Source organism: Ascaphus truei, chromosome 1 (assembly GCF_040206685.1).
Source record: "Ascaphus truei isolate aAscTru1 chromosome 1, aAscTru1.hap1, whole genome shotgun sequence".
NCBI classification, from domain to species: domain Eukaryota; kingdom Metazoa; phylum Chordata; class Amphibia; order Anura; family Ascaphidae; genus Ascaphus; species Ascaphus truei.
The window spans coordinates 165,308,573-165,326,156 of NC_134483.1; the positions used below are offsets into that span (position 1 = coordinate 165,308,573).

General features: G+C 43.5%; 1 protein-coding gene across 1 annotated transcript in view; it reads left to right on the forward strand.

Annotated features, from left to right (window-relative positions):
* The window catches only part of PGM5 (phosphoglucomutase 5), a 184,943-nt gene that overhangs the window by 136,196 nt on the left and 31,163 nt on the right, over nucleotides 1-17,584 (forward strand). Inside the window, exons 8-9 of the mRNA XM_075597528.1 lie at nucleotides 2,620-2,755; nucleotides 4,506-4,689. Of these exons, the coding sequence (XP_075453643.1) occupies nucleotides 2,620-2,755; nucleotides 4,506-4,689 (320 nt within the window). The remainder of the gene's footprint in view (nucleotides 1-2,619; nucleotides 2,756-4,505; nucleotides 4,690-17,584) is intronic.

Here is a 17,584-nt window from a genome sequence, read left to right on the forward strand (position 1 = left end):
ACTGTGTCAACCCTACAGTTTTTAGTTGTGCTTCTGATTCCACCTGGAATGTCACCGGATTGCTGGAGAATTGCTAGCTGATACTTCTCCATCCCCCAACCCTAAGTAAGTGTTACCTTCTTGTCTGTTAATTGTACTATATTGCTGTGTTCACCTTTTTAAGGAATAAATATATTTTATAATATCTAAGCCTCGTTCAGTTCAACCCAGATATTTGGTGTTCCTTATATCTTGTCATAAGCTACCGTGACAGTGGGCTCGTGGTCCAACAGAGCTTCTCAGTCCCACTCCCGTGCTGCTCCCCCCTGCCACCCCCTGCCTGGATAAAGGAGCAATCCGTGCAATATCCTATGTGTGTGTTTTTTTAAATAAATTAGTTCTGTAGTATTAGATAATACTTACCACATCTTAATGCCATTTGTAATGAGTTTTAATATAAAATATGTTATGAGTTTTAATATTTATCATAGCTGTATACTGTTTCTTAATGTTTACTTACATGGGAAATATATTATCCCCATATAATATTCAAATGTGCAGCTGGACCATACGCCAACTTGACACACTCATCCCACAATGAGCAGCCACTTTTACTTTTGTTGCAACATTGGCCCCCTTTACTCCCTCTAGATTGTAAGGCCCCATCCATGGTGAAGCTGAGCGCGCTTGCACGCTCATGCGACATGTGATCAAACACATGATCGCAATGAGTCTTGTCCATCGTGCCCGGGGGTGCTCTGTGCTCAGCTGCTTGCAGAGACAAATTTGATTGTGGCGCTCGCTGGCACGTCATGTGAGCAGTTCGCCCAATGAGGGTGAACCAGCTCTGTAACGTCACGGTCACACACCCCATACAACCCCCGACATGCAACCCCCCCCCCCCCCGCACGCAACTGCAAATTTCAACTGGCCAGAAATCACCCCTGCTTACTTTGCGCCTGACGTCATGGCGCTTGACCGAGAGTGTGCTCACTCTCAGCCTGGCCTAAGCACTCAAGAGCAGGGCCATCATTACCTCCTGTATCTGTTTGCACTTGTTTGTCCTTACTTGTAGGTCATTCTGTTAATGCAATTGATGTCAGCCTGTACTCCCATTTTACCGCGCTGCGGAATAATCATAATAAATAATAATAAATATTTGTGAGTAAACACTTATAGACATGTTTGACACTATATAGAATACTAGCTGATATACCCGGCGTTGCCCGGGATTTCATTTTCCCGCTCCCCCTCTCTCTCCGCTCCTCCCCCTTCACAGCTCCGGTCCCCCCCCCCCCCTTCACAGCTGTTTAGTGACTGGGTGGGTGGATGGGTTAGTGACTGGGTGGGTTTTAGTGACTGGGTGGGTGGGTTAGTGACTTTAGTGACTGGGTGGGTGGGTTAGTGACATTAGTGACTGAATGGGTGGGTTACTGACTGGTGGGTGCGTTACTGACTGGGTGGGTGGAGTTCTGACTGGGTGTGTGGGTTAGTGACTGGGGGGGTTAGTGACTGGGTATGTGGAAGACAATGACTGGGTGGATGGGAGACAGTGACTGGGTGGATGGGAGACGGTGACTGGGTGCTTGGGAGACAGTGACTGGGTGGGTGGGAGGCAGTGACTGGGTGGGTGGGAGGCAGTGACTGGGTGGGTGGGAGGCAGTGACTGGGTGGGTGGGAGGCAGTGACTGGGTGGGTGGGAGACAGTGACCTGGTGGGTGGGAGGCAGTGACTGCCTGTTTGGGAGACAGTGACTGGGTGGGTGGGAGACACTGACTGGGCGGGTGGGAGGCAGTGACTGGGTGAATGACAGAAACTGGGTGGGTGGGAGGCAGTGACTGGGTGGGTGGGAGGCAGTGACTGGGTGGGTGGGAGACAGTGACTGGGTGGGTGGGAGACAGTGACTGGGTGGGTGACAGTGACTGGGTGTGTTGAGTGATTGGGTGGGGTGGGTGACTTACCTTGACCGTGTGGGTGCTGCTTCCTGCTTCTTTGCCGCCAGACGCGTCACCTCCTGCCCCTGATATCCCCGTGGCAGCTGCCTGGGGTGGGAGGTGTGCTCGGTGGAGGGGCGCGTGGGAAGTCGGCGGGTGGGGGGGGGTGGCGAGACTGGGGGACTGGGCAGGAGGCGCTCGCGGGGGAAGCTGGTTTTGCGCTTCCCCTCCGTCCCACGTTGGGAGCGGGGGGGGGGGGGGCGCGTGAATTTGGCGGCTGGGGGGGTGCGGAGAGTGGCGGCCTGTGGCAGGAGGCGCGTGGGGGAAGCTGGGTTGGCGCTTCCCCACTGTCCCACGTTGGTAGGAGGTGGCGGGGGGGGGATCCTAGGGGGGGACGCAGGAGGGTGGAGAGTGTGAGGTTGCGGGGCGGCTTCAGGTAAGGTGCGGTGAGGCTGAGGACGCGGTGTGTGGCTCTTATGCGGTGTGAGGAGGCTGTTAGCGTGAGGGCGTGTGTAGCCATGTTTCTGACGTCACCCCACCCCTCAGGCCGCAACCAATGAGCAACCGCACAAACCCACACACAAACAAACTTTCAGTTATATTTATATAAATATATATATATATATATGTACAGTATGTTTGCTAATATGACCTTGTTGACCCAGTTTTAGTTTGTTTGTAATGTATTTATGTTGCTTCCCTTCAGGATCAGATCACCTGAGAGAGAAGGATGGACTTTGGGCTGTTCTGGTGTGGCTTTCGATCATGGCAGCTCGAAAGCAAGGTGTGGAAGAGATTGTAAGAGATCACTGGACAAAATTTGGCCGCCATTATTATTGCAGGTAAAGGCTGCATCAGATGTTTCTTTATGTATGATACAATTGGCCACATGTTTTAGAAGAGAAAGTTACGGCACTGGTATATTCTCAAAGACAAGAAATGCCAAACTTTCACATTTGAAGGAAACATGTTATACTTGAGTAATTTTGAAAAATACTCATTATCCCATTTCAACATGTTTTTATAACGACTACTTTTGGGGTTAGCAATTATAACAATTAATTTGATGTTCGCTTAGATTTTCTATGACCATTTAGGAGTGCAGCGATGCATTTTCTCATTGAGTGGCACGGTCATCTTTTCTTGTTCAGTCTACATCTGATTCTTGTTATGATGGAATTTTGTATGGATTCTTGCGTGTGTATGTAATCAGTGTGGACTAAGCGCAGCATGATTACAATGTATATGACTCGCATTGAAACAACATTTCCTCCAAAATGTAACTGGCCATGAGAAATGTAAACACTGAAATTAGTGTTTCTTATGTGCAGATTGTACTTGATTACTGCATTTAAAAAGGAAAAAAAATGGCATTCTACTGACATCACCATGGAAATATTATATCCCCCAAAGAATGTCCATTTTAAAAAGGTCTAATTCGCATGGTTGCCACCTTCTTCTGAAGGCTAACTTGGAGACAACATTTTTAAATTTAGCGCTTACCTTCGTCTCCCGGAATCTCCTCCTGCAACCAGTCAATATGAATACACGGCATCAAATGACGACATGTTGCCATGATAACGGGATGCTACGTGATGTCATGACCACACGTGGCGCCACGTTGCCATGAAAGGGACGCCTTATGACGCCGATGCGTCATGTGACATCACGTTGACATGGCAACGCGGCGCGATTGGACACTGCGCGCCATATTGACAGGAGTTGAAGGGGAGGATACCGGGAGACACCGCTGCTGAACGCCACCGCACACCACCAACCCGGAGTTGTACAAGGTAAACCTGTAGCCTAGAGATACGTGACCAAAACTCGTAGTCTCCAGGTCAAATCCGGAGTGGTGGCAACCCTGCCAATTCGTGAAATTTCTCTAACTGGAAAATAGTCAGAAATTAAAAAAACATTGGTGTCGTCTTTTGTAGGTTAAAGAGTTTCAGGCATAGGGCCTCTTACCGTGATCCAACCATAGAAGGCCTCCCCCTGTTTCAAAAAAGTGTTTATTTATTTTTAAAGAAAGGAACATTCACCCTTTTCCAAGATGGCCGCTACGCAGCTCCATAAATTCCAGTCACTGATTGGCTCTAAGCTACTGTAAATGCTGTTAAAGTGGAGATGCGTCTCCTGAACCAGAGGGCTTCCAAAGCAAACTTCCACTGGTAGATTCCCAAGTTGTAACAATGTGAAAAAAATACGCAGTGTAAATTGCTGTTTTTAAGTATTTTCAATGGTACAGATATGAAATAGCAAGAATAAATAAAAGTTCACTCAACTTCAGATTTTTGTAAAAAAAAAAAAAACTATTAGTGCATCACTTATTGGCACGCATGCGTGCTATTAATATGTCAAAAGCGCAAGCATGCTATTTTTTTAAGCATGTATGTGTGTTAATTGTATTATTTTATTTCTGCGTTTACTTATCTTACTGACTGACTAGCATTACGTACGAGAAAATAATGTGCATTCCAGTTTTAGGTAACTTCCCATTATTTCCTCTCATTTAACATGGTTTAGTGAAGCTGTGCCTTAATGACACATTCATCGGCATAGTAATGTGGCATTTCTTTTTTTGCGTGGCAGATTTGACTATGAAGCTCTGGAGGCCAGGGCTGCATTTTTTATAATGAGAGATCTGGAGGCTTCGATGACAGAGAAGTCATTCAGTAATCAGCAATTTGCTGTGGGAAATCACGTATACAGCGTGGAGAAAACCGACAGCTTTGAATACGTGGACCCAGTGGATGGCACAGTGACAAAGAAACAGGTAGGGACAGTCTATGGAGACGTATCACTTGTTGCAGTGCTCGTTGCAGTGTGTTTGGAGGAGAATTCGAAAAAATAAATGAAGTGTATATAATTAATGTTTGTTTACTCGGGAGCTGCTGCCCCGCCAGCACCCAAGGGGTTAAACGACCGAGACCTGTGTGCAATAATTATTCAAATAACAAAGCGTTTATACATGATGACGGTTTTTTAAGCTTTCTTTCATGCTCTTTAAAAATAATTTTTTGAAAAGGTTGACTGAATGAAAAAGAATCGAGAACAAGACTTTTTTTAATAATAAATAAAAATGAACAGTTTTACCGTCACTATCCCCTTTTCAATAAAATAGTGGGTGGTGATGGCTACAATTCTGTCTCTGGTCGATTTTTTTTTTTTTTAGACTGTAGAACCAATTTCTCTGTCACTTACAGAACAAATAACACGCAGACAAAGATGAAAGCGACATTGTCTTTTTTAAAGAAAAATTACAATACAAATTAACATTTTAAAATCTAGATATAAGGAGTAATGAAAGCTAAAAGAAGACAGGGTTTAATGTTTAAAATGTTTTCAAGTTATTCCTACTCGTGTAAAATAAGTGTTTTATCAGCCAGTCAGTGGCCAATACTTGTCATACCATATCATTGTATTCCTGTTAAGCATATCGCAAAAGTGGCTCTGATTTGCTCGGACATGCCAGGTTTCACAAGCGCTCTCTGCGTTAAATGTAAATACTTGGTATGGAAACAGGATTTAGGGTTAAGTAGTCAAACAAAATGTAATGTGTTATCTGTATAAATAACATATATGCAGCCCCATATTTCTATATAAGCTGTGCTATGTCATATGACACTTTCCGGTGCCAGGAGGCACCTTATGGTCAATCCACCTATAGCACCCCTTAGAAAATATGGGCCTTGTTTTCTTTATATATTTTTTTTATTCACTTACTACCGCTTGGGTTTGCATTGCATTATAAAGCAATGACAGCCTCCTTTAATAAAAATGTTACAATTGTGCCTGTTTAAGAAGAGGACAGGTCCCACCGAACACAGTGACGCTAAGGGCAGGGTGACCAGACATCCCGGTTTTTCTGGGATTGCCCCGGTTTTTGGGCTTGTGTCCCGGTGTCCCAACACCTTTTTCAAAAGTTTCAAAACGTTCCAGTTTTTCGAGCTGATCGCAAATGCGTGGCCGGCAAGAGCTGATCCTGCGCACTCGCAATCAGCTCTTGCTGGGCCCCACATGCGATAATGACCCACGCCGATAGCGAATGCCCTGCCACCAAGAGCCAATTGGACATGCACGGCCGGCAAGAGTCGAAATGGCGCATGCGCAATCGACTCTGGTCCTGGTTTTTAACTGGAGAAAAATGGTCACCCAAACTAAGAGGTCAATTCTGTATAGTCCAATAGTTCGGGCTATTTTTGTCTCAAAATCCCTATTGAAGTCAATATGGATTTAGAGCCGAAAACAGCTGCTTCAAAGTATATATAATTTACCCCTTAAGGGAGCTGCTATAGGAAGTATATCAATCACTGCGATGTAACCCCTTAGACATGTTTCTGCCATTGTTTCATTTTGGAAAGCGGGAGGACTGCACAAGTGCTCTTCGAATTCTCTTGTATAATGACCATCCCACTCCCTCTTCCTATTCAGAGAGGGAAAGATATATTTTTGTTCTTTTCAGGAAATACACAATTGGGCAACAGAAAGATTTTTCTTTCACAAGTGGCACTGCAGATATTAAACCATTGTACCGTGTTTATAACCACACTGATTTAATTTTTGGATTGATATCGCTTTTCTTAACTTCTCCACTTAGGTGGGGTCTGTTATGATTCCATGTAATTCCTCCATACCCCGCTGAGCCTTTCAGCAAAGAATAAGTAATACAGTGCAGCCAAGGGTAGTAAATGGGTTATTGTAACTGCTAAGCCCTGAAAGAGCCAAGCACATTGTAAACATTACAAACAGAACACGATAAATATGCACATGTATGTGTACCAATTCTATCAAAATGAAAACACGTCGTATTGGTTAGGTGATGTCATGTACCTCTAAAACAATGACACGCAATACAGTAAAAAGTTAAGGACAGCTTTTTGGGTCAGTTCCTTATGTTGGACTGTGGCTGGAATAATGTAGGCTAAAGGAAAGATACATTTTTTTTGCTCACTGGAATTGTTACAGTTAGAATTCCTGCTATGGTTCAAGGGAGTCGCTTCCAATGTTTAAGTATAGTAGACATGACCAATGTCTTGCAATCTTTTGTCACATGTCCATGGAGATCTTTGCATACGAGTATGTCATTATGTTCAGAACTTCGTCAGCCTACATTTGCGTCGCTCTAAAGGCGGCAGCCAAAGGGCGTCAGCTATTTGCTGCCATTCGCTGATGTTACAGCTGCTCTGTTATAATTCCAAAACACATCAGCCTTCTCACCCCCCTGTACCCTGGGGTTCCATTTACCCGTCCTTACAGATTGTAAGCTCCATGGGGCAGGGCCCTCGTTACCTACTGTTACAATGTATTTTCATGTTCGTTATTTTATTGTCCTTCATACTCCAACCCTACTGGACAGTAAATGTTGGCACGTTTCAAATAAATGATAACAATAATACCCACTGTAACACATTGAAAGCCTCCTCAGCCGTAAGTTTGTAATTATAAATAGCAAAAGTGATAAATCCCTCCTCGTTTTCTCGTTTTGTCTGTCAGTAAACACATGAGAAGATTGTTAAGTGGTTAATATTTCATCTTTGTAACCTAACAGCAGTAAATGGTTTCCGTATGGCATTGCGGCCTGTTTTTTAGTAGAGGAGACAAGCGTGCCTTTAAGGTGTGGGTGTCTGATGTATTCTCAGCTGTGGTCTAGTACTTCAAGCTTTCCAGCCTTCTAGCAATACATCACCTGTCATATTCCCCTTTGGTGCGAGGGTTTGTCTGTGTGTGGGCATGTCTATATATAATTCAATTGACCAAAAGGTCATGTCAGTGCGAACCCCTCCCATAAAATTATCTCCCCTTATATTTTCTGCATGTTATAGAACCCACTCTTTAATATCTGTTGCAATACAATGATTCAGTATCAGCTTTTACCAGAGAAGCTTAGCAGTTCACAAATCTACTGGTAATAGTGTAGGGTTGTAGTGCCGGACATGCGTGGGAATGTGAGGGTGAGAGTGAGCGTGTGTGGTCAGTGGTAGACATTTGTTTGTAGCAAAAGGGAAATGTTCAAATAATTGCCACTGCAGAGGGCAGCAGAAGGAGCTTACTTTGCAAAATGTTTTAAAGTTACTAATGAATGGAATTGCATCAAACCTTGTAATTTGTCTGATTTAACCCCTAACATCCAAACTGGCTAAGAGCCGTATACCCTGCACCGACGTATTGTGGTAGTGGCATCAGACCATAAAGCATATCAGAGGAAGCTAGTGTTGGGTTTGATGTGCTTGTAGCCAGATTTAAATATACATATTGCGGGCTATGTACTAACAGGGATCTTTCGGGGGGGATGGTGTCAAAATTGTAATTCTGCAAAGAAGTATAAATATTCATAAAATATGTGGGACAGCTATGAAGTTCCTCGTGACTTTTTATATATGAGGAACAGTTCATTGATTGAAATTATTTTGGGTGCATCGTGTCGCATTGAATACCTGATTGATACAACTTATATTAAAACAGAATCATGTGTATTTTATATATATTTTTTTTTAATAACTAGTTTTAGCAAATACAAATGATTAGTGTAATATAATTTATAATAGCCATACTGTGAAAATAATACTATTTGTTCATCTAGATAATTAAACATTCGTGTTGAGTCCAATACATTTTTGGTTTATACATAGCAACTTCAATCTTTGCTAAGAATACAAACAGACTTTTAAGGGCTTACACCAGGTTCAACATGGTGGACGATTTTGACGCACGTTGTACTTTTTTCGCATACAGATACTATTATTTTTGTACTTATCATTAACATCTGTGCACAATGCACATTTCATTTCTGTATTCCAAAATATGTGACTAAAACTTTTTTTTTTATGCTTTAGGTACACATTGAGAAAAATATGGTAGTACATAAGAACACACAAACTCAATTAAGTTTGAGATCTACATGCATCAATTACACGAGGTTGAACTTGATGGACGTACATCTTTTTTCAACCTCATCTTCTATGTAACTATGTAACGACTAAAATACTATTTGCAATGCTTTTTACATAGGCTCCTTAGTTTCGGTTTGGGATACATGCAATACTGATTGAGCATGGACACATATGATACACAGTTGTGTGAAAAAGAAAGTACACCCTCTTTGAATTCCATGGTTTTACATATCAGGACATAATAACAATCATCTGTTCCTTAGCAGGTCTTAAAATGAGGTAAATACAACCTCAGATGAACAACAACACATGACATATTACAAAGTGTTGTGATTTATTTAACAAAAATAAATCCAAAATGGAGAAGCCATGTGTGAAAGAGGGTGTGCTTTCTTTTTCACACAACAGTATATGTTGCTGGGTGCTATCTATGGTATTTCTGGGTTGGAAACACATGATATGGATATTTGAAATTTGTTCAATTGTATTTTTCAGTGTAATAATACTTTCTAAATCAATACAAGCTATATTTATGATGTTGGATTTTTCTTTGTTAACCCTTTGCGGTCCAATTAATTTTCACTAAGTGCGCCAGCAGGTCTAATTTAATTAAAAAAAAAAAAAAACACATACAGCTCAACCCCGTTGTATCATGATTCGCTTATAACGCTGTTTGAGCGTTATTATTATAATATTGACCGAATATTAAAAAAAAAAATGCACACTCACAGCACACTGTGCACACTCACAGCACACTGTGCACACTCACAGCACACTACGCACATTGCACACACTCACAGCATACTGCACACACTCACAGCACACTGCACACAGTCACAGCACACTCACAGCACACACAGCAAACTCACACCACAGACACACCACATTCACAACCCCCTCCCCCCACCCCCCTACCTCCGGTGTCAGCTGCTGGGGCATTGTGGGGCTGCCTGCGGTGGGGCTAGGGGGGATTGGTTCTGGGCTCGGGGGATCAGTGCTGGGTTGCAGGGATCGGTGCGGGGCTGGGGGGGTTATTTGGTGCGGGGCAGGGGGGATCGGTGCTGGGCTCGGGGGATCGGTGCCAAGCTGGGATGTGGGGATCGGTGCGTGGCTGGGGGGGAGATTTGGTGCAGGGCAGGGGGGGGGGTCGTGCCGGGCTGGAGGGATCGTGCCGGGCTTGGGGGATCGGTGCCAGGCTGGGATGCCGGGCTGCTGGCGGGGATCGGTGCAGGGCTGCGGGGGGTGGGTGGGGATCAGTGCGGCTGCTGGGAGATGTAAGGGGAGTGCTGGGGATGTACGGTGGCTGGACCAGAAGCGGCAAAATATTTTGTCGGATATATTCCGACATAGGACCGCAAAGGGTTAAACAAGATTTGTTACTGGATGATGGTATAGTTTATGTACCTTATATATAGCTTGGTATAATAGATGTTGAAGTGAAACTTCTTTGCTGGCACCTATAGAGTTTTGATAGGAAAAATCACTTGTCTTGTAACGAAAAAGCTTGACGGAAGTGACGTTACACTACACATGGACGGGCGGCCGCGAATGCACATACCTCAAAGTTCCAGGCCACATGAAGGTTGTAGGCAGCGTATACGCAGAAGAGGAGATTGCAGGCCGCACCACGCATGCGGGGAAGCCAATATTGCCCACCACGCATGCGCATTACCGCCCTTCTCTGTTTCCGCATGACACAACGGCCGCCGAACTCTGTACGTGCGCAGAAGTGCCAGCTCGATGCCGCGCATGCGCTGAAGAGGAAGAAAAACAATGCACTGAATAGGAGGAAAAACACACACTGAAGAGGCCACACACACACACACACACGCAGAAGAGGACACACACACTGCAGAGGACACACACAGACCACTGTTACTACAGGAAATCCAAGTGAGTGCAAATACAGTAGCAAAAAAATTACAAATGCACCATTTATAATAAAAAAAGATGTGCAAAACATGCAAGATGTGTAAATATATAAAACATGAAATGTGTATACATTTATATAATATAGTAACAGTGATGATTATAAAAAAAAGAAAAAAGAGGGGTTGGGGTGCCTATCATGCACGTTCTAACTCAAACTTCTTTGGGTTTTGTCACTGAAATTGTCTTTTGATTTTCACGATTTGCATTGAATGAAAGACAAAGGCATTTATATACTTTACAATCCAAAATATATGTATCTTAGTTTAGTGATCATAAGTCAATTATATCATGTATTCAAAGTGATAGTATGGAAATTTCAACACAAAAATGAATAAAATAAATTATACTCTCATTGAATTAAAAACATCACCATCGCAAATACAATTTCTGTGACAAAACACAAAGAAGTTTCACTTAAATGCGCGTGCTCAGCACACTCAACTTTGTTGATGCAATGATTCTCTTTCTTCCATTTTAGATCAGACATACGAGTAAAATATGGAAAATAAGCTATACCATCTTACTCGTATATGTCTGTTCTAAACTGGAAGCTAGGGACTGAGTGCATCAAAAAATCTATTACCGTATATCCTAAAATACTCAGTGTCATATGTTGGCTTGTCATTATTCATGTAATGGTGTATGATCTTGTTCATACATATCAATGCATAAAACAAAATTGCGTCTACTTGTGCACCAAGAAAAAGTTGACGCATTTCTGGCGCACACATGTGGCTTATGCTTGAAATTGTTTTATACATATATTTTGTGCGTGCGCCACCGACAGGATCCAAACTCCACCCACTAGCGATATTTTATTAATTGTAAAAAACCTAAAAAATTGATGCACACACTGCACCGCTAATTACATTCGGTGTTATACATTGGCACACAAAGATGCATTCATGTGCTACTTTTCTTCGAGTCAGTTTTCAAACAAATATAGTTTTGGTGCCCGTTTAGACATTGTACCCACTGTCTCTGGAAAGATAGTCTGGTCAGTGGCTGCCAAATAAAGTAATAACCTTGGCAAAGCATTAACCATAGAGCAGTGATTCTCAACAGAGGGTTCAGGACCCCAAGGGGTTTATGAGGTGTCTCCAAGGGGTTCGGGCCCCAAAAATTGTGACGGATCCCAGGCAGTATAGTGGGTCCCACACTGCACCTTAGCGTGATCAATGACAGCAGGAACTTCAAAAGCTCCTACCCATAATGCTTTGCGGTCACAGGGGCATTGCATTGTTGGGCGTGATTTTGGAAGCTCCCAGAGTAATTGACATCTATTCCCATGCTGCCTGCACAAACAGAGGTGCATTTTGGGGGCTTATTTAGCATGTCTGTCTCCATGAACTCAGGACACTATACTGCCTAGGATCAGTCAAACAGGTTTGTTAGCATTAGTCTGAGTAGGTAATAAGATTTATTAATTAGGGGTTCGCGGACAAATATTTTCTAGCAGGGGGTGCACAGTGTAAAAAAAAGGTTGGGAACCTCTGACAGGCCATTGGTAAGAGTAGCACAAAGTACTGTTCCTTTATTTTAGGAGAGCCTGACATGGGACAAATATTCTTAAAACCTCATTTATGAAGGTTTGAGCAATAATTATCATTTGAAAGCAAGGGAAAAAATGTTTAAGAAAAAATAAGTGGAGATTTCCAAATAAAAAAGCGCCCCCCCTGTAGTATCACAATTGAATAATGCATCAGAACATTAGAAATGATTAATATGCTGTTTTGAAATGGAGATGCACTTATGCCCACCATTAATAATATGGCGACCTGCTCTTTTTGAAGAATCCTTATATGCGTATGCTTGCGTGACAGCAGTACACGTTTTGGCTTAGATCAGAATGTGGTGTATGGCAGTGCATTGCTTTGAAACGTTACTGTTTCATTCCTAGCAACAGTGCGAGCGATGAATTTCCACATCTTCGTGTGCCAAGAGAAACAGTTGTTACCAGCGGAAGATGAAACATACATCAAGAGCATTTGAGCAGTCTGTTTCCCTGGGTAGAACACTTCATATCAGGTCACAGGGCAAGAGACCAAGGGATTTAGGTATTAGTCTCCCGGCTGCAAAACTGGGGCAAAAATAGCACCAGGTTTATCTAAGAAATTTGCCTTTAGTATGTGTTCTTTGACAAACCTGAGTGCTATTTTTGCCACAGTTTTGGAGCGCATTGTTACCAAAGCTAGCGGGTCTTGCTGTTTTTTGTAGTAAACATGTCCAAGGACTTTGATGAAACCAATCGTCTTCTTTTTTTTCAATTGTAGAAACCGGGCTATAGATATTAAAATGTTTTGAGTCAGTCTATGATTCCAGTAAGGATGTAGGTATATCTTTATTTATAGAGCGCTATCCCTGTACATAGCGCTTTACAGCAGTAATACACGTGACATAATAGGAACAAGCGCTTCATACATAAAAGTAGACATTAGGGAAAGGAGTTGCTGCCCCCAAGAGCTTACAATCTAAGTGACCTGGATCACCCATAATACTGTACTATAAATCTGTAAATGGAATAAAAGCTATATTTCCCGGGTCAGACGGTGTCTTAAGGAATATCACCACTTAGTAAATATGGGCCGACGTGTCAAGTTGATGTAAGAAGAGGTATTCTGATCTCATCTTGTTTCTAATGGTTTCAGCGTATCCTCTATACCTCTCTTCAAGGGGCGTAGCTAAAGCCCGGGGGCCCGTGCTCTTGGGTGCCCGCTAACCACCCCCCCCCCCCCACCTGTCGGCTGCCCAGATAGAGACAGGCTTCGGCGGGTAGGAGGAGAGCGGAGGAAGCAACTTCAGAGTGCAGAGCTGATCACAGAACGGAGGGAGGAGGGGAGCAGGGTTATCTGGCTGCTTAACCACTTCCGGGCAGCAGGTGGCACTGCAGAGCTCTCCATAGCTGCTCCTCTCTACATCTCCCGGTTCCTTGTACGTGTTGGTGTGTGTGTGTGTGTGTGTGTGTGTTAAGTGTGTGTGTATATATGTGTGTGTCTGTTTTGATAAGTGTGTGTATGTATCTGTGTTGGTAATTGTATGTGTGTATGTGTATGTTTCTGTGTTGGTTGGTGTGTGTGTATGTGTTGGTGTGTGTGTCTGTGTTGGTAAGTGTGTTTGTTTATAATATGTGTTGGTATGTATGTGTATTTGTAATGCATATGTGTGTTTCATGCGTTATGTGCATATATATGTGGTATATTTAGTGGGGTTTTTTATATGTTGAATATAAATATGTATTTGCATATGGTGTGTGTGGGTGGGTGTTACACTAATGTTACATGTTTGGTATGTGTGTATATGGTGTAGTGTTTGTGTGCATATATGGGAGGGGATGGAGGAGAGAGAATGGGGGGAGGGAGGAGAGAGAGAGAGAGGGTGGGGGGAAGGGAGGATGGGGGGAGGGAGGAGAGATGATGGGGAAGGGAGGAGAGAGGATGGGGTGGAGAAGGGAAGAGAGAGGATGGGGAGGGAATGGAGGAGAGAGGATGGGGAGGGAAGGGAGGAGAGAGGGAGGATGGGAGAAGGGAGGAGAGGGTGGAGCAGAAGGGAGGAGAGCGCATTGGGGGAAGGGAGGAGAGAGGATGGGGAAGGGAGGAGAGAGGTTGGGGGAAGAGGGGAGAGAGGATGGGAAGGGAGGAGAGAAGATGGGGGGAGGCAGGAGAGGATTGGGGGATAGAGTATGGAGGGAAGGGAGGAGAGAGGATTGGGGGAGAGGATGGAGCAGACAGGGAAGAGAGAAAATGGGTGGTTGGAGAGAGTGAGGATGGGGAAGGGAGAGAGTGAAGATGGGAAGGGAGAGAGTGAGGATGGTGGATGGAGAGAGTGAGGATGAGAGAGTGAGGATGGGGAAGGGAGAGAGTGAGGATGGTGGATGGAGAGAGTGAGGATGGAGAGAGTGAGGATGGGGAAGGGAGAGAGTGAGGATGGCGGCTGGAGAGAGTGAGGATGGAGAGTGAGAATGAGTGAGGAAAGCAACAAAAAAAAGGGGGGGAGGGGGCACGCATGTGTCCCGTTTTTTGAAAATCTGGTCACCCTAAGGAGGGGGAGGTCTGATGATGATGAGGATAAGAGAGCTGATGAGGAGGGGGGGAGCTGATGAGGAGGGGGGAGAGCTGATGAGGAGGGGGGAGAGCTGATGATGATGATGGAGATGAGATGGGGAGAGATGATGATGAGGAAGGGGGGAGAGATGATGAGGGAGGAGAGATGATATGGGGGAGCGAGGAGGAAGAGGGGGGTAAAAGTGAGGAGGAGGGGAGGGAGATGAGGATGGGGAGAGATGAGGAGAGGGAGAGATGATGAGGAGGAGGGGGCAAGATGATGATGGGGAAGGGGAGAGATGATGATGACGAGGAGGGCTGGGGAGAGATGAGGAGGGATGATGAGATAGAGGATGCGGGAGGGAGAAAAAATAGCAGTCAGTATTAATATTAATGAGGCCCAGAATTTTTTTTGCCCAGGGGCCCGCGAATGTCTAGCTACGCCACTGCTCTCTACCTTATGATTTGAGCAGTGTCAATAGGAGAAGTTAAAAAGGAGGATCCCACATAGCATGTGAAAGCGATGTATTAAACAACTTTCTGTTATTATCAGTGTAATTGGCCACCTAAGAAAGATTCAATTATGCTTAAAATGACACTCATAAAAAATCAAATGTGATGAACACAACAAAAACAATAATTTACCTGTAGATTTGAGGATTGACAAACACTCTTATCTCTAAAAGACATTAGCTAAAGATTATAGAAAGTCTTTAACGCATTTGTTAACCGTGTAACTGTTTAAAAAATACCTACTGTACACTTGTCTATTTTTTTTAGGCGTCAGCTACATTGATCCCATTAAACATGCCACTGTCCTTAGCTCACGTTGATCCTATGCTCCTTCAAGCATAAATAATATCTAACAGTATAATGTCACGTATCAAATGATTTGTCTGTGGAATTATTTGGCCCCTTAATGTCAAAATCCTCACCACTTGATTTAGCCTCAAAACACATCTACCCACTGAATCCAGGACAACTGTGTTATACTGTATGATCCATGTGTACAATACATAGCTTTGTATTCCCATTCACTGGTCTTTAAGCAACGCTGGTTGAATAGAATAAGGTACGAAGAAAGACTGGCTTGGATCATTAACTCCTGTCCTTCTAAATCTTGTTCACTCTGCCAGTGACAAGGACAGCTGTCTCCGGACACATTCCAGGCCACCCCAGTCTGTGGCAGAGGATTTGCCTGACACTATGTTACCAATCTACCCTCCAAGCACTTCTGCTGACCTCACCTCTTTAGTCAGATAACAAGTCTATTTTACCCAGAGAGCAGTAATTTTGTTGTGTCTTGCCAAACTGATATTGTCCTGGTGACACCTGTATAGTATTACTGCAGTAAAAGGCAAAGCAGCATTAAGGACACGCTAAGTGTTAACTCCTTCAGTGAAAAAGCGTTATAGAGCAACCATGGGAATTATATATATCTCTCACTTTAAATTATGAGTGGCCGTGAAGGGATTTTATAAAGCTACCAATTTTCTGGAAGGCTTAACAAGTTGCTCTTAAAACAGAATCTTTTAATAAGTATTTGTATTTATCACACTGATAAATCAAGTGTGGCATGTATTTGACTATTTATTACCAATTCCTATAAGTTTGGTGCCACATGTGATATCGATCTGTGTGGAGTCTGCTCTGGTTTGATGAAGAAATAGTATGCATGGAGCACCATCCCTCAGGCTATGAGAATAGATTAATTATTTAGCTAATTAAGGGGGGTATATATAGATGTGGGTGAGGGACACGACTGTTGCCAAAGCTGCAACTCAGCGAAACACGTTGAGGTCCTGATGTGTGAGCTCAGAGAGGAACAAGAGAAGTGCAGTCTGTGTTCCTGGGTGGCTGTAACCGGAAGTTATACCAATAGATGTCCCATTGGAGCGGACTTCAGCATTGTGGAGTGGTGAGATCACGACTCGCCATACCTCTGGAAGTTACCAGTTTTTACCTGTTTTTATACCTTAAAGAATGACCTTCCTGTAAGCTCTGAATCTGGAGGGCTTCTTCAATTTTGAAATAAAGTCTGTTTGCTTTTATATACTGTCTGCACTATATTTCGTTTCCTCTCTCCCGAGAACACCAACCCACATGAGATCATCTTTGCCACTGATTGTGATATGTAAATTTAACACCACTCACATGGGAGTAGAACTATTGGAGGTTACTCAGACTATTGCCGTTTCTCAACATTGCCATGTTACACTATTTGTGTTCTCTCTGTGTCCTCTTTTTCTCCGGGTGCGGTCCCCCACTTCCCTTTTCAGTAGAAGACCATGTACAGCTCAAGAAATTTCTGAGATTTCTATTCTAAGGGTTGAGTAGAGGAGTATCTTTTATTTTTTATCTTAATCACTTTTTTTTTGGCTTATTTCACTGGGTTCACTGTTTGCCTATACGCATTTGGTTTTCAATGTTTATGAAGATTTATAGCTGTACACGCGTTTCACAATCACTAAATTGTTTTACTTGAGAATATTTTGTGTGGGAGCACCACCCTAGGAGTTTTTTGGGTTCCGTTCCCACTGCAACAGGCCAACGGGAGGAATAACGGCTGCTAAATCTGTGATGTTTCGGGACACCTAGCTTCTTCCTCAGATTTGTATATGCACCAATGAATTGGAGTAAACTTTTTGGCAACACAGTTTCCTGAGTGCCTCCTTTTCTACTTCCTATGGCAGACATTGTCTTTATCCAGGTTGTGTGACTACATGGTTTCTATTGGGATTTAATCTTTCGAAATCTGAGAACCGTGGATACATTTATAGAAACTCCCGCCCCCCCCCTCCAATCC